The sequence below is a fragment of the Sciurus vulgaris genome (assembly GCF_902686455.1).
Source record: "Sciurus vulgaris genome assembly, chromosome: 11".
Taxonomy (NCBI): Eukaryota; Metazoa; Chordata; class Mammalia; order Rodentia; family Sciuridae; genus Sciurus; species Sciurus vulgaris.
Genome location: NC_136472.1, coordinates 15402194 through 15427504, shown reverse-complemented (window position 1 = coordinate 15427504; position 25311 = coordinate 15402194). Strand labels below are relative to the sequence as shown.

At 37.1% G+C, this 25311-nt stretch overlaps 2 protein-coding genes across 3 annotated transcripts; one reads left to right on the top strand and one right to left on the bottom strand.

The window, feature by feature from the left end:
- The first annotated feature begins 795 nt into the window (after positions 1-795).
- Positions 796-5210, top strand: LOC306638862 (disintegrin and metalloproteinase domain-containing protein 10-like). 2 transcript variants are annotated; one of them, XM_079102275.1, is made up of 2 exons: positions 796-1011; positions 1159-5210. In XM_079102275.1, the coding sequence occupies exons 1-2, from the start codon at positions 956-958 to the stop codon at positions 3329-3331; spliced, it is 2229 nt and encodes a 742-aa protein (XP_078958401.1). In that variant the 5' UTR covers positions 796-955; the 3' UTR covers positions 3332-5210. The 2 variants fall into 2 exon arrangements, with proteins under 2 accessions (XP_078958401.1, XP_078958400.1); XM_079102274.1 differs by lacking the exon at positions 796-1011 and having other exon boundaries at positions 1070-5210.
- An 11529-nt stretch (positions 5211-16739) lies between these two features.
- On the bottom strand, positions 16740-17672 carry LOC306639043 (olfactory receptor 5B3-like; the record flags this gene model as incomplete). Its single annotated transcript, XM_079102485.1, has 1 exon — positions 16740-17672. The coding sequence occupies one exon, from the start codon at positions 17670-17672 to the stop codon at positions 16740-16742; it is 933 nt and encodes a 310-aa protein (XP_078958611.1).
- Positions 17673-25311: the final 7639 nt, after the last annotated feature.

Below are 25311 nucleotides of genomic sequence, written 5' to 3'. Positions count from 1 at the left end.
AATGCTTCAGATTTTCTGTTTTTTCACATTTGGCTTGTGTATATATCTAGGAGTGTGTCCATTTCTCTAAGTTATGAGATTCGTTTGCAAATAATTGTTCCTGATACTCTCTGTCTTTGTATTTCTGTGGTGTCAGTTGCGATGTCACACCTTTCCCTTCTTTCTTATTTATTTGAATCCTCTCACTCTTTTTATTAGTTATGCTAGCTAAAGATTTGTCAAAGAACCAGCTTTTCATGCTGCTGATCTTTTGCATTGTATTTTCGTATTGATTTCATGTATTTCTGCTCTGATCTTCGTTGGTTCTTTCTTCTACTGCTTTCTGATTTGGTTTGTCATCATTTTTCAAATTTCTTTACATTCGAAAGGTTGCTTATTTGAGGTCCTTTTTAGTGTAAAAATCTTTTTTTATTACAAACATTCCTCTTAATTCCACTTTTGTTGTATCCCATAGGTTTTGGTATTGTGATTCTCCATTTTCCTTTATCTCAAAAAATTGTCAAATTTCCACCTTGATTTCTTTCTTCATCTCCCTGTTGGTCAAAAGTAGGCTGTTTAACCTTCATATATTTGTATCATCTTCAAAGATTTTGTTGATTTTCATTTCCTTTTCATTGCATTGTGGTCAGAAAAGATATTTAATGTGACTTCATTTAAAAAAAAATGGGAGGAGGCGGAGATCCGGGGCTCGGGGGAGGGGGGTAGAGAAGAGGGAAGGAGCGAGGGAAGGAAAGCGGGGAAGGGAGGAAGGAAGCGAGCGAGGGGACGGAGGTCCCTGTTTTGGAGCTGGGAGCGTTGCGGGCCCCTGCAGTGGAGCGAGAGGGAGGTGCTGCGCCGTTTCTCCTGCCGGCGGAGGTCCCCGCTTCCCGGGGAGGCTCCGGACCAAGCCCCTTCAGCTTCTCCCTCCGGATCGATGTGCTGCTGTTAACCCGTGAGGAGGCGGCGGCCGCGGAAGATGGTGTTGCTGAGAGTGTCAATTCTGCTTCTCTCTTGGGCGGCGGGGCTGGGAGAGTTTAAATTTGAAGTTGCGTGTATGTAGTTTGGACTAAGTGGAATGATGTACTAATGTGTTTTAAGGCTTAAAATGAGCCAGGGAAGACTGAAGAGAAAGAAACTGATGAATAACCTGAAAGACACAGCAAGTGAACACTCATTTAGTTGTCAGTATGGAAATCCTCTAAATAAATACATTAGACATTATGAAGGATTATCTTACAATGTGGATTCATTACACCAAAAACACCAGCGTGCCAAAAGAGCAGTCTCACATGAGGACCAGTTTTTACGTCTAGATTTCCATGCCCATGGAAGACATTTCAACCTACGAATGAAGAGGGATACTTCCCTTTTTAGTGATGAATTTAAAGTAGAAACATCAAATAAAGTACTTGATTATGATACCTCTCATATTTACACTGGACATATTTATGGTGAAGAAGGAAGTTTTAGCCATGGGTCTGTTATTGATGGAAGATTTGAAGGATTCATCCAAACTCGTGGTGGAACATTTTATGTTGAGCCAGCAGAGAGATATATTAAAGACCGAGTTCTCCCATTTCACTCTGTCATTTATCATGAAGATGATATTAATTATCCCCATAAGTATGGTCCACAGGGGGGCTGTGCAGATCATTCAGTATTTGAAAGAATGAAGAAATACCAGATGACTGGTGTAGAGGAAGTAACGCAGATACCTCAAGAAGAGCATGCTGCTAATGGTCCAGAACTCCTGAGGAAAAAACGTACAACTTCTGCTGAAAGAAATACTTGTCAGCTTTATATTCAAACTGATCATCTTTTCTTTAAATATTATGGAACACGAGAAGCTGTGATTGCCCAGATATCCAGTCACGTTAAAGCGATTGATACAATTTACCAGACCACAGACTTCTCTGGGATCCGTAACATCAGTTTCATGGTGAAACGCATAAGAATCAATACAACTGCTGATGAAAAGGACCCTACAAATCCTTTCCGTTTCCCAAATATTGGTGTAGAGAAGTTTCTGGAATTGAATTCTGAGCAGAATCATGATGACTACTGTTTAGCCTATGTCTTCACAGACCGAGATTTTGATGATGGTGTTCTTGGTCTAGCTTGGGTTGGAGCACCTTCAGGAAGCTCTGGAGGAATATGTGAAAAAAGTAAGTTCTATTCAGATGGTAAGAAGAAATCCTTAAACACTGGAATTATTACTGTTCAGAACTATGGGTCTCATGTACCTCCCAAAGTCTCTCATATTACTTTTGCTCATGAAGTTGGACATAATTTTGGATCTCCACATGATTCTGGAACAGAGTGCACACCAGGAGAATCTAAGAATTTAGGACAAAAAGAAAATGGCAATTACATCATGTATGCAAGAGCAACATCTGGGGACAAACTTAACAACAATAAATTCTCACTCTGTAGCATTAGAAATATAAGCCAAGTTCTTGAGAAGAAGAGAAACAACTGTTTTGTTGAATCTGGCCAACCTATATGTGGAAATGGAATGGTAGAGCAAGGTGAAGAATGTGATTGTGGCTATAGTGATCAGTGTAAAGATGAGTGCTGCTTCGATGCAAACCAACCAGAAGGGAAAAAATGCAACAGTCCAAGTCAAGGTCCCTGTTGTACAGCACAATGTACATTTAAGTCAAAATCTGAGAAGTGTCGGGATGATTCAGACTGTGCAAAAGAAGGGATATGTAATGGTGGCACAGCTCTTTGCCCAGCATCTGATCCTGAACCAAACTTCACAGACTGTAATAGGCATACACAAGTATGCATTAATGGGCAATGTGCAGGTTCTATCTGTGAGAAACACGGCTTGGAGGAGTGTACTTGTGCCAGTTCTGATGGCAAAGATGATAAGGAATTATGCCATGTCTGCTGTATGAAGAAAATGGATCCGTCAACTTGTGCCAGCACAGGGTCTATACAGTGGAACAAGCAGTTCAATGGTCGAACCATCACTCTGCAACCTGGATCCCCTTGCAATGATTTTAGAGGCTACTGTGATGTTTTCATGCGGTGCAGATTAGTAGATGCTGATGGTCCTCTAGCTAGGCTTAAAAAAGCAATTTTTAGTCCAGAGCTTTATGAAAACATTGCCGAATGGATTGTGGCTCATTGGTGGGCAGTATTACTCATGGGAATTGCCTTGATTATGTTAATGGCTGGATTTATCAAGATATGTAGTGTTCACACTCCAAGTAGTAATCCAAAGTTGCCTCCTCCCAAATCACTACCAGGCACTTTAAAGAGAAGGAGACCTCCACAACCCATTCAACAACCCCAGCGTCAGAGGCCCCGGGAGAGTTATCAAATGGGACACATGAGACGTTAATTGCAGCTTTTGCCTTGGTTCTTCCTAGTGCCTACAATGGGAAAACTTCACTCCAGAGAGAAACCTATTAAGTCATCATCTCCAGACTAAACCCTCACAAATAATAGTTGAAGAAAAAATGGCAAGAGATCATGTCCTCAGACCAGGTGGAATTATTTAAAATTTAAAGCCTGAAAATACCAATTTGGGGGGGGGGGGGGTGGAAAAGAAACCCAATTTTCTTATGGACAGATATTTTTAACCTAATGGCACAAAGTCTTAGAAAATTATAATGTGCCCCGTGTTCCCTGTTCTTTGTTGCTGCATTTTCTTCACTTACAGTCCAACTTGGCTCTCAATAAACTTCACAAATTGACATATATATATTTTTTTTTCAACTGCCAGTCAAGGCTTGGAGGCTCGACCACCTCAACATTGGAGACATCACTTGCCAATGTACATACCTTGTTATATGCAGACATGTATTTCTTACGTACACTGTATTCTGTGTGCAATTGTAAACAGAAATTGCAATATGGATGTTTCTTTGTATTATAAAAGTTTTCCGCTCTTAATGAAAAATTACTGTTTAATTGACATACTCAGGATAACAGAATGGTGGTATTCAGTGGTCCAGGATTCTGTAATGCTTTACACAGGCAGTTTTGAAACAAGAATCCATTTACTCTTTTATTATGATAGAGTTGGTTCTTAGCTTCATTTTTTTCTTTATCAAATGGCTGCTATGAGCATGAGTGACTGTGCTGAGGAACACACTTAAGTGTTGTGCAAACTGGACATCAGCAGCATTCTACTTCAGAGGTTGATTCTTTGTGTAAGTGTCTGATTTCTGCTTACATATTTTAAACTTTCTAATTCAATTCCATTTTTTAATTGGTAGGTGAAATTTGATTCATACTTTGGTAGGAATTATGTCCATGAAATGATTCTTTTTATTTGTAGCCTACTTTTTTGTGTTTTCCGTATATCTCAAGTATGCTAATTATGTTTTTGTCTGATATGGAAAAGAAAAGCTGTCTTTATTGAAATATTTGAATAGTTTTTTCAGCATATCATCACTGATCATAGGTAACCACTAAAAATGAGTAATTTGCTCAACTAGTAGTTAAAATTGTAGATAGGCCTTCTGACATTTTTTTTTTCCCTAAAATATTTTAACAACAGTGAAGGTGAAACAGCACAATGTCCCATTCCAAATTTATTTTTTAAGCAGATGTAAATAATTGGCATTTTTAAAGAAAGAGAAAGCAAAAACATTTAATGTATTAATAGGCTTATTGCTATGCAGAAAATGGAAGGGGGCTTTACAAAAAATTTAAGCTTGTGACATATTTATTGCTTCTATTTTCCAACTACATCACTTAAATTAGAAGTAAACATCTATGATTTTCCTGGCTTCACATAGAGGCAAATTTAGGGAAGTTGAACAGATTTCTGTGTTTGGGCTTTTTTTTTTTTTTTTTTTTTTTTTTTCCTTCCTTTTTTCTTAAGAGTATAAGGTTTACACAATCATTCTCATAATGTGATGCAAGCCAGCAAGGCCAAAAATGCTAGAGAAAATAATGGGATCTCTTCCTTGTAAACTTGTTCAGTATGTGGTGACTTTTTTCAAAGTACAGCTTTTTGTACATGATTTAGAGACAAATTTTGTACATGAAACCCCAGATAGACTATAAATAATTCTAAGCAAACAAGTAGGTAGATATGTATGAAATTGCTTTTAAATCATTTAAATGCCTTTGTTTTTGAACTGTGCAAAGGTTGGAAGTGGGTTTGCATTTCTAAAATGGTGACTTTTATTCTGCAAGAGTTCTTAGTAACTTCTTGAGTGTGGTAGACTTTGGAACATGTAAATTTTTTGCTTGTAATGTTATCCTGTGGTAGGTACACCCTGCCATATTTTATTTTGAGTCTTAAGTTAAAATGTTTTCTAAAAAGAGATACGTGCACTGAACTCTTTCCACTGCAAATCAAGATGTGGTAAAAATGAAAAGATGGAGAAAATGAGATCTAATACTACTGTCAGTTTAATGTCCACTGTGTTTTATACAGTATCTTTTTTGTTCACTTTGGAAATTTTTACTAAAAATTGCAAAAAATAAAGCATTGTGCAAAGATGTAAGGTTTTTTGAAACTTGAAATAATGGCTTTTTAATTTTTCTAACTTTACCAAAGTTTGCAGCTTATACCTCAACAGAACAGGGATGTTTTCAATCAGAACTGCAGACAGACTGGAGCAAGACTTTTTAAAAGGGCTTTTTTTCCTTGCTAGAGTGTTAACATATTAGGGAAGAAGCAACGAAATTCTGTGTAGGCTTTTCTAAAGTTAAATATTTGTCCAGACTGTAGATTCTCCGAATAAACGTTTTTCACAGAAAAATAAAAAAAATAAATAAAAAAATAAAAAAATAAAAAAAAATGGTAAGTCTTGGTTCTATGGCATATGATATGATCTATCCAGGAGAATGTTTCTTAAAATTGTTCTGTAGCTGCTTGATGTAGCTTTTGGATGGAATGTTCTGAATCCATATATTTGATTTATTTGGTCTAGGGTGTGTTTAAGTCTGCTGTGTTTTTTGCTTATAATCTGGATGATCTGACTATTGTTGAAAGTAGGCTGCTAAAGTCCCCAAGTATTACTCTATGGCAGTCTATATTTCCCTTAAGGTCAATAGGTTTATTTTAATATACAAAAGCAAGGAAACTGATGAAAGTAAACATGTAGGTAAATTTAAAAATGAGTATTATTGTATTTTTGTTTGTAACATCTTCATTTTTCCTACCCAGCATGAAAAAATGCATAAAATTAATTCCAAACTCATGTTAATAATCAAAAATACATAAACACTTTTTGACAAAAGCATTATTATTTTCAGGATATAACTATATAAGAGTAAAGAAATTATGTACCATTGAAGCTTCTTTGGAAATATTAAAACTGGAGCATGATCATCTCTCCCAGGGCTTGAGCATAATTCCCAGTTGCAGATTTGAACTTCTGTGACTTCATAATCACATGATCAAATTCCTTATAGTATACATGTATCATATTCATATGTGTAGAAAGGGTGTGTGTGTGTGTGTGTGTGTGTGTGTGTGTGTGTATTCTATTAGTTCTGATCATCGTAGGAATCTGGCCCAACCGAATTTCAGTAGTAAAATTGTTTCTAGAAGAATAAACTCTTAAGAATTAGCTTTCCAATCTGGTTTGTAGGTTTCTAGAATTGGGTCTCTAACTGCTGAGCCCAAATGTCAGTATAGTCCATAGTAAAGAGAGCCTGGGAGTTTATATTATCTAGCAATAAAGATACACAAGTATCACCCATAAAACACTAAAAGTAAGACTCTAAATAGGATGGGCTCTTCGAATGTGTGTATCCACCCAAGTTCTGTGGCAAAAAGTTCGATGTTATGATATTGAGATATGAATCCTTTAAGAAGTGACTAGGTAAATATTGGGTGATTAGCCACATCCCTAGGATAAGGTGCAGTGCGCTGTGAAGGGGAACGAGGGAAGTGCTCGACCTTTTCAGCTTCTTTGCCTTCCACCGAGAGAACACAGGCCTCTGCTGTCCTGTCTTGTGAGAATGCAGCTGCCTTCCTCTCTTACCTCCTGTGTCAGTCTTCACATCACCGTGGGTGAAACACCCGACAAGAACAACCTGGAAGAGGGAAGGTTTATTTTGGTTCATGACTCCAGAGGTTAAGTCCATGGTGGACTGACTCTATTGTTCTGGGTCCACGAGGCAGCACATCAGGGTGGAAGGGGAGGTACTCAGGACACAATAGCCAGGAAACAGAAGAGAGAAAGGGTTTTAGGGAGATGAACCCATCCAGGGTCTACCCCAGTGGCCCCCCTCTTCTAATCATGCCCCCTTACATCCCTGCCTACAGGTACCACCTGCTCCGTTCAGACTAGGACAGAATGAGGAGGCTACAGCTCTCACAACCCCATCATTTCACCAGTGAACATTCCTGTCTTAACACAGGAGTTTCTGGGGGAAACTTCATCTCCAAACCATAACATCTTCACACCATGTAAAATTTTAGCAAAAGTTGCCTTATGAGGAACCAGACCCCACCAGGAATTAAATTTCTTTGCAAGTAGATTACAGATTTTCCCACCCTTCAAAAATGTAGATGAAAGAATTCCAATTCCTTCTAAAAGATGACATCAAAGGCATTTTGTGAGAGCAGTACAAACAAAGATACCATCTCTATGATTCTTTTGAAATTTTTGTCAAACTATTGAATATGATGAAATTGAATAGTTACTCCTCATGTTACTGGAGAAAGTACAGGAAAAATATGAAGACTTCATGTATTTAAATTATGACCTTGACTAAACAAATAGTCTGTGATCTTCCTTGTATGTCCTGAAAAGAGACCCTTATGCCCTGTAACTGGAGTGCTGAGATCTTTGAAGCCAAGGCAATTCTGTGAGTGGTTGACACAAGAAACAAATTGAATTTCTGGAAAAGCAGTTTATCTATGATAATGGTGATGGTATTGATTGTGAAGAAATGGGATCCTGAAATCTGGAATAGAAATATGTGGGAGGACTCTAGTGATCCTGGAGACATTGATTCCCTACCTTCTCATTGTCTTTATTACAGGTGAATTAGTCTTCTTTCTAGTGTAGAATTAACCTCTACATATTGTCTGAGGGGATTAAACCTACACTGACTAAGGGAAGTTTAATGGGAACATACATTGTCCAGGGAAATTTTAAAAGGTTACCCTGAATCAGTAGCCCTGAAAGACAGGATGATTCTCTTCAGAACCCATATGCACTATTTTTTGCTCTGAATCTCTAATTAGTACCAAGTCCCACAAAGCCATTCAATGGTATATTGTAAATGAAGAGTTATACAATTTCCAGAAGAGGTATTGTGTTTTATAATTACACAGAAGGAAATCTTGGCCATCTGTATGGGATTAGATACCAAAATTATGAACTTTGTGAAAGGGAGAGAAAGCTGGATTGGGTACAGTTGAACTCAAAGCTTTATTCATTTTTTTGATTCATTTGATAAATATTTGTTGAGAATCTACAATAAAATAGACATCTATTAAATTACTGATGATCATGTTTGAACACAAAAAATAAAGTCACTGCCATCATGGAAATTACATTCTAGTTGGGCAAGGTAAATAAGAAATGAGTTAACAAATATAGCCAGCAAGGGTTCACAAGGTCTGTGAAGAATGATGCAGGATAAGGGGATAGTCCATGTGGTGAGTGGAAAGTGAGTGTTTTAAATAAGTGGGCAGGAGCAAAGACACGAGGTGCTAACATTTCAGAAAAGATTGAAATGGATTAAGGACATTTCTCACGGGAATGGAAAGTTCAAAGCACTGAGGCATGAACATAATTGAAGTTGTGAAAAGTGAGCAAGGAAATAAGTGAGTGCAGACTGGGGTAAAAGATTAGGGAAGTTGCAACAGACAGTAGAACTCAGAATAAAGAATGGATGGGAAACAAACAATTTCAAGGCATTTGCATAAAGAAAAATGTATGGTATTATTGGTTCTGCATAGTAATTTTTAACTAATCTGAAAATTGTATTTATAAATATAGTAAAACTGCTTTTATTTGTCTTCCATATTTTTAGTAATCTGATTATTTCATCCCTTTGAAAATTAGTACATGAGAATGTTGGTTGTACAAAATGTCTTAGTCCAACAGGCATGTTAATTCATTTGAGGTGCAAGATTTATGTATCTCTAAAACCTTCAAAGAAAATGCATACTCTGATTTAATAGTACATCATTGTTTTATGAGGAATCTTAGAAGAGTAGAGAAATGAAAAAAATATGATATAAATTTTTATTTTAATATCCAAATTGAACATTAAATTATTATTACTAAATTCTGCTCTGTTATTCAAGGCTATCCTGAAACAGAGTCAACAGCATATATTGATACATAAGAGATTTGTTATGGATATGGGCTCATGTGTTTATGGAAGCCAAGAAGGACTTTGTTGTTCTGTCTGCAAGTTGGAGAACCAGGAGGGCTGAGAAGATGGGGTCAAGGTGTCTCTAGTGGATGTCTGGGAGACCAAGGTTCTGAGAACCAGTATCTCTGAAGTACAAAGTGAGAGACATGGACGCCTCAGTTTAAGGGAAAAGAGAAACAGAGAGAGAGAAATCGATTTTCCTTTTCATATCGTTCTATGGGATATCCCTGATTGAAAATGGTTAAGGAACTTCCACTCAGTGATCAGTTCTTTGGGCAGTACATATAGTACATTTTGTTTGAAAGAAGAAATAGCCAAGTACAAAATAATATACTAATTCCCAGGCTTTATGATGTGGTTTATTAGTGGAGTAAGAGATGAGAGAAATATGATTGAAATATTGATAAGAAAGAAACTTGGAGGTGAGTTCTGTGGACAGACCTTCCAAATACATGAAAACCTGGAACATATTAGGCCTCCTGCCAATGTCCATGAAAAGGGTATTTACAGACTGGGCAGATTTAATAATCAAGTGAGTAGGATAATTCATTCTGTGGATACCTGTCAGCCTCTCAGCAATCACTTCTGCTATTGTCCCATGGGGTAATGACGAAAGTTCTCTCAGTGGTAGAGATGGAGCTTTATGAATAGGAAGTATATAAAAGCATTTGGTCTGATTTCCTCAAACCAAAGATGGCCTGACAGTCATTGCTGAATGCTGAATCTACCAGCAGCTGAGAGCAACCCTGAGTACATGACACAGCACCCTGCTTGAAGTGATCGGCCAGTTATCTGATAGAAAGTTAATTACTTGAATCATATCCATCATCAGAGACTAGCATTTTGTGATTACTAGAAAAGACACCGTGTATTAAACTTTGCCTTTTGTACTTAATACTTCCATCTGAACTACCATTCGTGAATTATAGAAAGCACAGACACCACCATGGTATTCCACACAGTAATGATTCTGACCAAATAATTCATTTAACAGAAAAGAAGTGGGGAAATGGCTGCAGGATCCTGGAGTTCACTAGTGAATTATGTCTCCCATCATCCTGAAGCAGTTGACTTGAAATAATGGCTTCAAGGCTTCTGAAGTCTCAGTTATAATCTCACCTGGTGCAATATTTTGAAGTACAGCAAAGTTCTCCAGGAGGCTGTATAAACTCTGAATCAGCCAAAACATGGTTCTTTTTTCTCTAATTGCCAGGATTCATGGTTCCAGGAATCAATGGGTGGAAATGGGAGGGACATCAATGATTGAAGGAATGTTTGACCAGGAGATACACAAGGCAGCTATTGAATTATAAGTTTGCTGCATATCACCTCTGGGTCGGCCACCAAAGAAAAGCAATATGAAAAAGCAAGGGAACACAAAATCCCAAATAAACAAGAATGATTCAACAGATTTACAGTTCTGGTTTCAATTTATCCTGGCTAATGTGCAGACACTAGACTACTATTTCATAATAGAAGATAATATCTCAAATACAAGAGATACTTTGGAGTCTATTATTATTCTCAATGATTAAGTGCAATGAAAGACTATAGCAACTCAATTCATGATGGGCTATGAATGTCGCAGACCCTTTCAGAGAAAAGATTTAGATTAACCCATCAAGTAAAGACCCATGGCCAGCACAATTTCTTGCTGAATACAAAGGGAGTAAAAAAGTGGGTAGTGGAAGTAGGTACTATGACTACTAGTTATGGAAACATAACCAGTGGAAGAAATGAAAATTGTCATTATCGTGAGTAATTACCTCATTTTTAATGAATGTACATGTTTATCAAAATGTATTCTATTCCCTCACTTATGACATTATCATGAACCATTGAATGTGTTGACTTCAGATCACAGAATCTGTTATAGTTTTTATCTAGGAATGGCCTCATGTGTTATGTAATGCCTCAGTGTTCAGTGGTGAAAAGACTGGATTACATGGGCTATAACCTCAGCAGTGGATTAATCCATTTAGTGGATTAATAATTTGAATGAACTTTTAGTTAGTAACTGTGGTTAATGGACACAGCTGGAGGAGGCAGATTTTGGGGATGTGCCCTTGGGGACTATGTCATGACCCTGTCCAGTTCCTGTCACTCTTTCTCTACTTCCCAACTGTTATAAACTATGAAACTTTCCTCCATCACACCTGCCATGGTATTCTGCCTCACTTCAGTCCCAGAGCAATAAAGTTGGCTGACCATGGACTGAACCTCTGAAACCATAAGCCTAAAATCTTGTTAGGTGTTTTAGTCACAGCTACAGAAAGGTAACACATTATTGAAGTACTGTACTGTTAACTTTAGATATGGGATGTGAAGAATAGGAGTGAACTTTATCCAATTGCTTTGTATCCTCTAATATGGAAAGATCCATGTGTTTGGGGTTGTACTCAGGTCAGTAATATTTTACATAGATTAATGCCTTTGCTATTATTTTTCAGATTAAGTATGTTGCAAAGTGATGTGTATAAGTACTAAGAGGATAAAGGATAGACGATTGTTGTATAATTTTTATTTGCCAATTTGGTAGGCAATTTGGTAGGCAGATCTGGATTTTATCCCACAGGCAGGTATGTTGAAGGCTTGATTCCCAGTTGATGGAGATATTGGGAGATGGTGGAAACTTTAGGAGGTGGGGCCTACTTGGAAGAGGTGGGTCACTTGGGGCATCCTTTGAATCATTTATTCTTCCACAGTCTCTTCCCTGTCTTTGCACCCTGGCTGCCATGGAGTGAACAGCTTTGCTCCACCGAGCCCTTCCACCATGATGCGCTGCCTCTCCACAGGACCAGAAACACTAGAGAGAGCCACACATGGGCCAAAACCCTGAAACCATGAGCCAAAAAATTCTTTCCTTCTTTAAGTTGATTTTTTCAGGTATTATATCACAAAGAAAAGAAAGCTGGGGGGGAAAAGTAGGTGTTTTTATGAAATATTAACATTTAAACAAGTGAGCACTGGGTGAGGCAAATTGACTTCAATGATACAGATGAGCATCACCCCATACACTGACGACCTGAATGTAGCACCAACACCAGCTCTCTGCATGACAGAGGACTCTCCAATAGAGCACCTTTGGACTGATTGCACAGTTTGCTCTTTGGTCTCATGCTGTGACCCCAGACTTGTGCACTATTGCACTGCCAGTCATTCCTGGCTCTTTACCAGGAGGTCACAGTACCTATTACATTCACCAGTCTCCATGGTGGCTAGATTCAATTTCTGATAGTAGAACTTTCTGTCTCTTGGTCTCTGTCTCTCCTGTCTCATCCTCTGTATTACATTTACACAAGCACACACAGACACACGCAACTTAGTAGTTCTGTTTCTATGGAGAACCCTGAATAATAAACCACTAAGAAAATTAATTGTAAAGGAGATAAAAATAAAATTCATACAACAAAAAAATAATAAGTTAACACAAAAGGAAGATGTAAAGAAGAATCAAGGAACAAAATTCACAAGACATACAAAAGCAAATGTCAAAATTACCAAAGTAAGTTCTTTTCTATAATTAATTGCTTATTTGTGAATCAAACCCTAAAAACATGCACAAAATGAAATTAATGTTAAGAAAACATGATTAAGCTGTTTAATGTTTACAAAAGACCAATCAATGTTCATTCAAAGCCACAATTAGGATGAAAGTGAAAGTATGCAAGACATTCTATTCTATACTATTTATAACCAAATGAGATTATTATTAGACAAGTGAACTGTGAGTCAAAAATTGTTAAAAGAGGAAATAAAAGATATATATTGATAGAAGGGTCAATTAAAAAAGATAATATAATTTTTAAAAGATGGTGTATTCTCACAACAGAAACTCAAAAATTTATGAAGATAACACTACCAAAATTAAAGGTAGAAATGAAAGTTCTACGTGAGAGGAATTCCTCAATATAATAAGAAACAGAAAAGTTAGAGAGAAAATTAGTGAGAAGAGAATGTGAATCACATAATCCAACAAGTGTTAACAAGAATAGTGAATTCTCAGTTGTGGATGAAACATTCCCTAGAATAAACCACATATTAGACCAAGCAGTGGTCTCAATAAATTTACAAAGATCAAAATCATATAAAGTATTTTTGCCAAACACAATACAATTGTTATAGAAGTCAATAAGAAGGAATCTTTAAATATTCAAATATATGAAGAACAAAAAAGGTCAATGGGTAAAAATAGATTAATGGAGATATTCTGAAATAGTTTGAAAAAAATAAAATAAAATCACAACATAACAAAATATTTAGTAGTTAGCAACAGTACTGATTTTAGGAAATCTATAACTGTAAATGTGAATATTAGAAAAATACAAATTATCCCAAGAGAATAACTTAACTTTAAACCTTAAGGACATAATATTAAAAATTGAGACTTAAACTGAAAGTGTCAGAAGGAAGAAAATAAAAATTAAAATAGTGATTCACTTTTAAAAAGAAAGAAGAAGAAGAATGGAGAAAACTAATGAGCAAAAGCTGAAACTGGAAAGGTTATCCTAAAAGACAAAATTTTCTAGACCATAAAAAAAAAGTAGAGAAAATCCAATTACTAAATCACAAATGAATGTGAGGATAGAACTACTTACCTTATGGAAATAAGAATGATTATAGCTGAATATGAATACTGTACACTAATATATTGGATAATATAGGTAAAATAAAAATTACTGGAATGATATGCACTACCAAAACTGACTCCAAATAAAGAGAGAATCTGAATACACCTATCACTGGGAAGAAACTGAATTAATAACAAGTAATCTTCCAAAAATGAAAATTCCCAGAAATAGATGGTTTCATTTTTCGTGTCTCCCCAATTCACATACAATAGTAATTTGTGATTATGATGAGAAGAAGCCAGGTGTGAGTTTGTATAAGTTTCACATAGCTGCTGTAACAAATGACTGCAAATGTTGAGTCTGACAACAACTCATTGATTCTTCTACAGTCCTGGAAATTAGAAGTCTGAGATCAATCTCATGGAACTCAAATCAAAAGTGTCAGAGTCATTGTCCCTTATGATCTCTAGAGCACATTCTATTTCTTGCCTCTTTCATCCTCTTGTGCCTACTACATCCCATGACTTCCAGTTCCACTATATCATTCTTGCTTGAGCAGTCACATTGCTGACTCCACTTTTGTATGTAATGAAATCCTTCAGACTTCCATTTATGAAGATATATGGGATTGACTTGGAGGTCCAAGGACATTCTCGATGATGTCTCACTTTTGAAATCCTTTACCTAATCATATCTGCAGTCTGTGTAGGCCCCAGAGATTAATATTGAAAAATTTTGGAAATTAGCATGTGAATATTTTGGGGCCACTATTGCCTGTCAGAGTATGATATATAAGTTAGACATTGTACTACCTGTGAAATTTTTCCATAACCCCATTATTATCCTATTATTAAATAGTCATTAAAACAATAATTTGGAGTGCATTCAAAGGGATAAATATCACTATATATGCAGAAATGAATGTTTGTCTCCAATGGTACCAGCATGATCATCTTTGTTCATTCAGTCCCAGTGATGTTGAGGACCCTACTGCATTGTGATAAGAAATTACTTATGCAGGCACATTCCTTTGCTTAAATTTGAATAATATTGAACTCCCTGAGAGTCAAAGCTAGAAGCATGAACAGAGTTCTTTGTACTAAAATTTTGATTGTATCTTATGTGGTGAACAGAAAGTGACATTTTATAAAGTGATCAGGGATGGACAGTATGACAGGTAACATTTCTACAAAGACCTGAAATGAAAGAGCATTTCACACAGGAAATAACAAGTACAAAGGCCCTGAGGCTTGAGAATGCTTGGAGTTGTAAAGAGAGACCAGAGAGAAAAAAGTGAAGAAAGGCTGAGGAGCAACAAGAAAGTAGAAGTCAACTAAAGGAAAGAATGGACCACATTACAAATTTCAAAGTACGTACAAGCATGCACATTATTGGCTACCAGTGTAATTATCAAATAGTGAATAAGTAAAATTAATATATAAAAACACATACATCAAAATATTATTACTTTTCCTACATTTTCTGATATTTGACTACTTTATCCCTAAAAAATAGAAACATGAACTGATTAGTTGTATATTAATTTATATGAGGTGACTGAATTATGTCCCTTGCTAAAATATGTAATTAAAAGGGCATACTTTCATTCAATAATATATCATGGTTTCTTTTCTCAAATTAGGATGCTTGGGATTATAAGGAAAGAAATTTTTAACTATTTTATATGAATTTACATTTTAGTTCACAATTAAATATTGAATTGTGTCATTGACCTGTCTAGTCAGAGAAAGGATTAAAAATATGCATGTACAAATAGGAGTATAAATTTACTATGACTGTAGGACCCTGTGCTCCTGGAATCCAAGAAGGGCCATGCTCTGCTATCTGCAGCTGGAGACACACAAAGTCTAGGGGTTCAATTCACGCTGCGTTCCAAGTCCTGAGAAAGAGGAGATGTGGTGTGGACTGTGTGATTCTGGGAGATCAAGTTTCTGAGAACAAGTAGCTCTGATGCCCAAGAGTGAGAGCATGCATATGCATAGCAAAGAAAAGCAACACAAACACACACACACACACACTCATACACACACATGCACACACACACACATGCTCTGATGTCCAAGAGTGAGAGCATGCATATGCATAGCAAAGAAAAGCAACACAAACACACACACACACACACACACATACACACTCATACACACACATGCACACATACACACATGCTCTGATGTCCAAGAGTGAGAACATGCACATCCAGTTAAAGAAGAGCAACACACATACACACACACACACACACACACGCACACACACACACGCACAGAGAGAGAGAGACAGAGACAGAGAAAAAGAAATTGTTACCTTTCTTCACCTATTAGTTCTACTCAGGGAAGCCTTCATGAGTGGGATGGTGGCTATCCAAATTAATGAGAGAAGATATTCTTGGATAAGTTTATGGCCTCAAAAGTACTCTTTTTGGAAATACCCCATAGAAAAATGTTTCTCTAGCTATCTGGATATCCCTTTATCCAGAAAAATTAACAAATAAATAAGTAGTCATGTTGCATTTAATTTCAACAAATTTACCAAATATACTTGTGCATGTCCTCATCTACAGCCCCTGGGCATTTAGAACCTGGGGTAGAAAAACTTGCATGGAAAAACTGGACTAATCAATATATCATAAGAATTTTGACTTGCAGAACCAAGACGTCATAAATATTTTTATTCAAGTACTAAATTCTGAATATAATATTTCCTTCCATCTAGATTACAGAATTTTGAAGACAAGGGTATCATTTCAAGAACTTTACTTACTATATTTTTAAAGATGTGACTCAATAAATGGAAAGATCTAGAAGGACTCACTAATGGTACTGTGGATCACAAAAAGTGATATCACAGTCCTAAAGTCTACTTTCCCTGCAGAACCATCTTTGTGAATGCGTTCTTCACCTCTTTGTTCCGTAGGCTGTAGACCATAGGGTTCAACATAGGAATGACCAAAGTATAGAATACAGATGTGATTTTGGCAGTATCCAAGGAATGACTGGATCTGGGCTGTAAATACATAAAGATAATCGTACCATAGAAAATAGAAATGGCAGTGAAGTGGGAGGCACAGGTGGAGATAGCCTTCCGATGTCCTGCAGCTGAGCGCATCTTTAGGATGGTGATAAAAATCAATACGTAGGATATTAAGATAACAAGAAGAGCAAAAAAGATAGTAAAGCTGGCTACATATATAAGAACCAGCTCATTAATATGTGTATTAGAGCAAGATACAGCCATAACTGCTGGGATATCACAGAAGAAATGATGGACAACATTATACTTGCAGAAGGACAGAATGAACGTGTTCCCAGTGTAGACTGAGGCACTCAAAAATCCACAGATATAGCAGCCTATGACCAGACTTGCACACACCCTGGTTGTCATGGTGGTGGTGTAGTGCAGGGGCTTGCACACTGCTGCATAGCGATCATAGGCCATTGAGGCCAGGAGGTAGTTTTCCACAGTGGCAAAGCTTGTAAAAAGGAACATCTGAGCAACACAAGCGTTGTAGGAGATGACCTCATCTCCAGGAAGAAGCCCCGCCATGACGGTGGGAGTGACAGCTGAGGAGTAACCAAAGTCCACTAGAGACAGGTTGCCAAGGAAGTAGTACATGGGAGTGTGGAGACGGGAGTCCAAGACGATCAACAGGATCATCCCCAGGTTCCCAACCAGCGTGATGGTGTAGATGAGCAGGAACATCAGAAAGAGGGGAAGCTGCAGACCTGGGTCACTGGTCAGTCCCAGCAGGATGAACTCTGTTATTTCTGTTCTGTTCTCCATCAGTGTCATCTTACAATCACTAGATGTTGTACAGCCCTGAGAAAAAGGGGAATAAAATGTTAAAGAAATTGAAATGAATCAGAAATTCTAAGATATATTCTTTCTTCATAGCAACAACTCATACTTCAGGATCTCCAGAAAATGCATGGGCTTGTAACCAAATTTGGCTTGTCAGTTATATACAGGCTATATACTGCTGAATCTGAGGAACTGTAATGAATAGGTCACCCTAATTTACTATACGTTTATACATCTGTTAACTGACACATCCACAATTTAATAACTTGACTAAAAGGACTTGTCACAATGGGTCTGTCTGTTGCTGCTCTTCTCCTGAGCACAGTTGGAGTAAACCATTTTTGTGGATCACCTGCCAAGAACTGCTGGAGGCACATTATATGTCTCCTCATCATCTCCTCTTATCAATAGTTCGAGTTTGGTTGGTGGTTAAACTCATCTGAACTATGAAGCCCACAGAGTGGAGAAATTTCCTCTTATTCACACAAGTATTATTTGCTCATCTCTGCTCTGGACCCAGGCCAACCTGAAACCCATCATAAGTGGATCCTATGTGTAATGGTCTAAGCAGAATTTAAATCCAACTGATTTTACTGAATTTGCAACACCCCTGGTCTGCTTGGTTCAACTTCAGTGTTTGAGTTTCGTCAGTGAACTAAGAAAGTGATACAAGAGGTAAAAAATTCATCTTTTCCTCCATGTTTGCTTCTCAGTGGAGGAACACCAACAAAAATCCATAAGAGTGAGGGAAAATTCTTTGGTTACTGAAAATTGGTTCAACCACAAAATGGTCCTGAAGAATCAGGTTCTGAACTGCACATCAGCCTCCTCCGACACCCTCCTGCTTGTTGTCAGCTCCACACCTGCAGGTGCTGGCTGAAATGCAACTAAAATCAGAAATTCTGATTTGGTTGAAGTTGAGGTTCATTCCTGACCCAACACAACGTCTCTATACATGAGAGCTGTGAGGGAATCCCCCAGGTGGAGGGAGCGTGCCTGACCTGCAGAGGCGATTCTGAATACAGACCTGTCATCAGATGGCAGACATGAGCCTCGGTTCCTGGGAGAGACAAATCAGACCCACTGTTTACAACCCAACAGCAACTGTCCTAACCCACCTCCTCTGAACATCAAATTTCCATTTGCAAATTGAAGACAGCAACAAGACCGAATTTGAGTTTCTTATGAGAGTTAAATAAGGGGATGCACAGAGGCAATAAGATGCAGGTTGCTGAGCACAGCCTGAGGAGTGTTAGCTACTACATTAGTATTAGGGAGGAATAATGGTGCATGATTCAAGTATTATTTTTTCTTTCTCTTTCTTTATTTCTTTTTTATCAAGGCAAATGCTCTAGACCTTCAGTTGTATATGAGTTTGAAGTCTTTAAGCTTTTTACCCCATTTTCTGTTCTCCCACCGTCACCATGAGATTTTCTGTGCTCTTGAGTGCTTCTTAGTCTGTCCTTATTGCTACCATGTGAATACTAGTCCATTATTCTGAAAACTCATTTTTTTCTCTAATGAGTGTCATCCCATAACTAAATCAGAGAGACCCAGTGTTGAAAGTCCCAGTTTATGAGCTATCATTAGCTCACAGATATGTTTTAATGGCAAGATCCATGTTGAAACATTTTATTTGAAATTGTTCTTTTGTAGAAACAGTATTCAATTGTTTTTTAGAACTGGAACCTTTAGAAATACATCCATCAAAAACCATCCACATATAATCCTCTACCATCTTTCTCATAAATACTTGGCTAATTCAGTTTAGAAACGTGCCCCATGAAGACAACATGCTTGATCACATTTGGCTTATGGCGTGTTCAGCAACAAACGATAGGGGTTTACATGGAAGAGTTGCTTGTGTTCACTTGTAAAGTAGGTTGAATTATTATTATTTCACCAGGAAGGAAACTGAGGATATGAAACTTATCTAATGCTCTAAAATCAAGCTAGTAGAATGAGAAAGACTCAAGATTCATGAATTAGAACCACCTCCAAGAATAAGCCTGAGCTTATGGTGAAAGATCTAAATGCAATTCAGAGTCTGTTAATTCATTTAGGACCATTTTATAGTTTAAAGAAGGATCATTTCACTTCTGGGATTGTGTGTGTGTGTGTGTTTGCCTTTTAAACTTTGATGACATCTGAATACAGAGTGAACAAGATAAGGCCACTAGTCAATCAAAGCTTCATCTGTCTTATTTTATTCATATTTTCTTGAGAAAGAATCAAGATTTGTTCACTAAAGACTCCATGACAGACGTTTTGGCATTTATACATAAACTCACCTCAGTTTTTAGAAACATTCTGAAAACATTTCTTTCTGTTTTCAAATAACTCATAGCAGGCACAGGTAGCCCCCCGCCCTGCTTTGGCATGGCTTACTCTTCTCACTGAAATGTAGAGCTTACCACTTTGTTGGAAGTGAAAGAACAGGAAGTCCAGAGTAGTGGGTTTGAAATTATAAAATCAGCAATGGAAAATTTCACAAGTGCTATCACAGGAAATCTCTTTCCAGCAGTGAGCAAAGGTTCCAAATTTTCTAAGGCAGGAAAAAATGAGGGGAGATAAGTAAGGAGGAGCTGTGTGTTTTTTAAAATATATAAATAAACAGAAGGAAGACCAGCAGAGTAGAGGTGAGGGAACAGGGTGAGAGATGGGGAAATACTGGGGACATAATTGGAAAGAACTATATTCCATGTTTGTATGATTATGCCCAAATCAACCCCAATATTATATACAACTGTAATGAACTAATTAAAAAATCAAAATGTTAATTAACAAGGATGAAGTTCTAAATCTATCATGAATTCTTTTTGTTCCCTAAAAACAATCCTTTACCTCCTTCTCCTGTATAAAATAGATATAAGATTGCTTCTCCTCCACAGTTTATAGCTAGTACCTTGAAGAAGAATTAAATCAGGTTTACCAATATCTCACAGAGTGATTATTATTTAAAGACTGATCAGAGTTCCTGTTATGTTTGAGTGTTTTCCCTGATCATGGATGAGGGGTCATAGCAAATCTTCAGGCCACAAGAATAATGAGGATGACCCTTCAGATGAATAAGCGATGACCAATGGGGCAGGGCACGCTGGTGTCCCCTCTGAAACAAGGTGCTGTTGAGTTCTGGGATTTCAGAGGCTCAGGCATGCAGATCTGGGGAGTCTTATACAGACTCGGAGACCTCTGAAGATCTTTCCCATGAGACTTTCGACAGCTCCTCATCCTGCTTTCCTAAGAAGCAATTAGCGTGCCTATAGGAATCAAGCTGGTTATTTTATTTTAAAAATGAAATTTGGTTCAAACTTATAAGTGAAAACCTGAAAATTGTACATATTGATTAGACATCATGAGATTTTTCTACACATGCACATATTGTGTGATATTTAAATCAGGTTAAATATGATGAACTCCTCAAACATCATCTCTTTGTGATGAAAACATTAAAAATCCTTTCTTCTGGCTTTTTAAAGTGACGAGCATGAAGGCATTATGCGTAGTCACCTTACAGTGAAATGGCACTCGGAACTTCTTACTGTACATAACTATAAATTAGTACCCAATGGTTAACCTCTCCCTCTCCCTCCCTCTTACCCCCTACTCTCTCCAGTCTCTGGTAACCACTGTTCAATTCTCAACTTCATTGAAATTGACTTTTCAAGATTCACAGAGGGATGATACTATTCGTTTTTGTTGTTGTTGTTGTTGTTTATTTTTTTGTATATTAGTCTGGCTAAATTCACTTAACAACTTGACATAACGATCTTCAGCTCAGTCAATGTTGATGCAGATGACAGGGTTTTATTCTCTTTATGACTGAGTCTTATTCCGTGCTATATATGTAGCACATTTTCTATATCAGCAGGTCATGTATGCTTAGGTGTTTTCCATCCCTTAGCGTCTGTGAATGATGTCTCTGACATAGTGATTCCATTTCCTTTGAATTTATCCTCAGTAGGGGAATTGCTGGATCATATGGTAGTACTATTCTTAATTTTATGAGAAACCTCCGTACAGTCTTCTACAATGGCTGTGCTAACATGCATCCTCACCAGAAGTGTGCCAGGATTCCCTTCTCTGCACATCCTTATCCTTGTAAAGCACATTAAGTGTCTCCTTTATTTCTGCTCTGATCCTTAACATGTATTTCCTTTATTATCTTTGATTTGGTTGGTCTTATTCTTTTAGTTCCTCGAATTACAGAAATAAGTTGTTTATTTGGGATCTTTCTGCCAAACTTTTGATATGGACACAAATTGCTATAACCTTCCCTCTTGGTATTGCTTTTACTGTATCCAACAGAGTTTGGTGCATTATAATTCCAACTTTATTTGTTTCAGTAAATTTTTTAAAGTTCTTCCTGATTTCTTTCTAGATCCACTGGTTGTTCAAAAATAGGTTAATTTCCTTTATTTTTATACTTTCCAAATAAGTGAAACTTTTCCAACGGGTTCTTACTTGTTATTAATTTCTATTTTCAGGGTTTGTGGTCAGAAGAGGTATTCAATAGGATTTCAATTTTTTATTATGGAAATTGTTGAAACTTGGTTTGTGCCCTATCTTGTGATTAATTCTGGGAGATAGTCCAAATGCTGATGAGAAGAATGTTCATTTTGCATCTGCTGAGCACAGTTCTTGGATGGAATGTGCCGTAGATATCCCTTTGGTTCATTAGGTTAGGAAGCATTAAATTCTACTCTACCTGTGTTGATTTTTGTCTGGAAGATCTGTTCATGACTGAAGGTAGAGTGTTAAAGTCCCCAAGTATTATTGTGTTGGAGTCTATACCTCCTATAGGTCATTTATAAACTGTCCTTTATATATAAAAAAAAAAAAAAAGTAGTAAGTATGGAGCTAAAGGGTCCAAGATAATCAATATAATCAATATAATCATCCCTAGGTTCCCAACCACAGTGATGACACAAATGAAAGAAAATGTTATAAAAAAATTAAGAGACTATGTAGCTCTGGGTCATTGGTAAGTCCCAACAGGAAGAACTGTGTTTCTCAGTATTAATTTTCAAGTCTGAAAAATGGTAGTATTTAATGAATAAATTAATATATTTCCAGTTTTTCTTAGCATTCTGGTACTCTAGCTATGTTTTCCTTCTGGAAATTAAAATACAGACATATTGATTATATCAAATGACTCAAACAGAAACATTAATTCATATGAGATGTTAGATTCAAAAATCCCTTGTTAAAAAGTGCAAAGAAAAAGCATATACTTTCAAACAGTAAAAAAAATTAAAAAGCATACACTTTGACTTAATAACATATCTTCAAAAGACTAGGAATGAAACCACAATATGACTCCTTAGTATTTATCCCAAAGAACTAAAATCAGAACACTGTAGTGATACTGGCTCATCAGTGTTCATAGAACTGCAGTTCACAACAACCAAGTTATGAAATCAGTCCAGGTGCCTGTCAAAAGATGAATGGATAAAGAAAATGTGGTAAAATGGACTTTTGCTCAGGCATAAAGAAGAACAAAATTATGACATTTGCTGAAAAATGGAAGGAACTAGAGAACATGATGCTAAGTGAAATAAGCCAGACTCAGAAGATCAAGGGTTGACTTCTCTCATACGTGGAAACTAGAGAAGAAATTTTTAAAAAGCAAAAAGGGGGTATCCCATGAAAATAGAAGAGGGGTCAAAGATAAGTAGAATAGAGAAGGGGGTTGAAGGAAAGGGAAAGAGGTTTGGAAAAGGGAGTAAGTTGGAATAAATTTGGCCAAATTATGCTATGCACATATATGCATATACCACAGTGAGGTTTTCTTTTATGTATATCTATAAAGCACCTGTGGAAAAATAACAATAACTAAGTAGAAGACCCACAAAATCAAGCGAAAGAAACAGGGAGAGGGGAGAGGAAGGAAAAAGGAAGTACTGGGAATTGAAACAGCAAACCACATTCCATACATGCATGATTATCTCAAAATGAATGCAATTATTATGTTTAACTATAATTCATTAACAAAAACATTAAAAATAGATAAATAATGCTTTTCTCAAATCATAGACATTTAGAGTTCTATGAAAAGGTGAAAATGTTATATATAAATTCATATTGAAATACACACATTGAAAATTAAGTTAATTATCAAGCTCTAGTCTACAGGTCAGAGCTCCCCAGTGGAGCAATCAGTAAGATACGTCAACACAGGCAAGAGGAGATGTACTGTAGCCATGGGATCATGTGACTGCGGAAGTGAAGAAGTGCTGTGCTGCCACCTGCAAGCCAGGAACCAGGGAGGCTGGGTAACACAGCGTGAGTGCAAAGGCCTGAGAGTGAGGGGGCAGAGGTGTGCCGGTGTGAGAATAAGGACTTGAGGCACCACCTGGGGAGGGGGAGGAGACCATGTGCTCTTCCCCTATTTTTGTTCCACAGGCCAGCCCTCGATGGACCGCATGCTGGTCACCCACAATCACCACGGCACACCTCCTTTCCCAAGTTATCACTTTGAACGGTAGTCTTTTTGATGATTATCCTCACAGACACACAAAGAGAACTGTTACTGGCTACTGGAGTATCTCTTATCCCAGAAAAATTAACTAACACAAAAAAGTTAACCACTGCCAGGGTCCAGCCCTAGCAGTGGTTGGGGTCCCAGGTGGATGGGAGGCATCAGTGCAGTGGAGAAGCAGCAGACAGAGACACCAAGTGTTCTGAGGCTGAGTCTGTCTTCATTTTTTCTGCCACCCTTTCTATAGATATTTTTCTTTAGGAATGATCATATCATTTTTGGTTAGTTTTAAACAAGAAAAACCTTCAAAAGTACAATCTATGCCTCTTCTCAAAGTACACATTCTCTCTGTATGACAGCCCAGACCAAAACAACTCTATTTCCCAGCTAGATTAAAACAACCTTGTCTCCCAGCTAAACTAAAACAACCTTGTCTCCCAGCTAAACTGAGGCACGAGATCGACCAGCCTTCAACCTTCAGAACAAACACATCACTAGATTTTCTGAGAAACTCACCCCACCATGAATTCCAGTGTTTAACAGGGAAAAGATTTTACTATTATTAAAGGGCAAAGGAATCAAATTTTAGTTAATATTTAGTCTATTTTAATTCATATAAGGTGGACTACAATCTTATTGTGATTCTCAAAGAATTAGACTAAACATAGGAAAAGCACAAATTATATTTATGACTAACGTAAATGTTTTTATTATGTAAAGTGTCTCTAGAATCAACTATTAAAACTAGGAAAGCAACAAAGGCTAAACACCACACCCAAGCTCAGAGGAATGCCTCTTTATCCATCTACATTTAGAAATTGTTATACCAAAGCAATCACAGACTCCTTTAAACTCAAGCACAGCTACAATTTTTTATTTTCACATATTTATCTATGTATTACTGCTAAATTTTCATTGTGCACTATTTTGTGTCCCAATACAGTAAAATCTCCCCAATGTTTTCCAACAAATTTCTAATGATATATTGATTATTAATATTAAAAAGCAACTACACATGGAGACATGACATACCTATGGCCCCCAAGAGGGAGGACGATCAACAGAACCATGTCAGTGTTGAGTCCTCTACTCCAACAGAGCTGTGTCAAATGTCGGGGCAGCAGGAAATAGACGCGGTAAAACACCAGA

Bases quoted from the DNA above. Each gene is read 5' to 3' on its own strand.
- LOC306638862 (XM_079102274.1), top strand. From the start codon at position 1,085: ATGAGCCAGGGAAGACTGAAGAGAAAGAAACTGATGAATAACCTGAAA.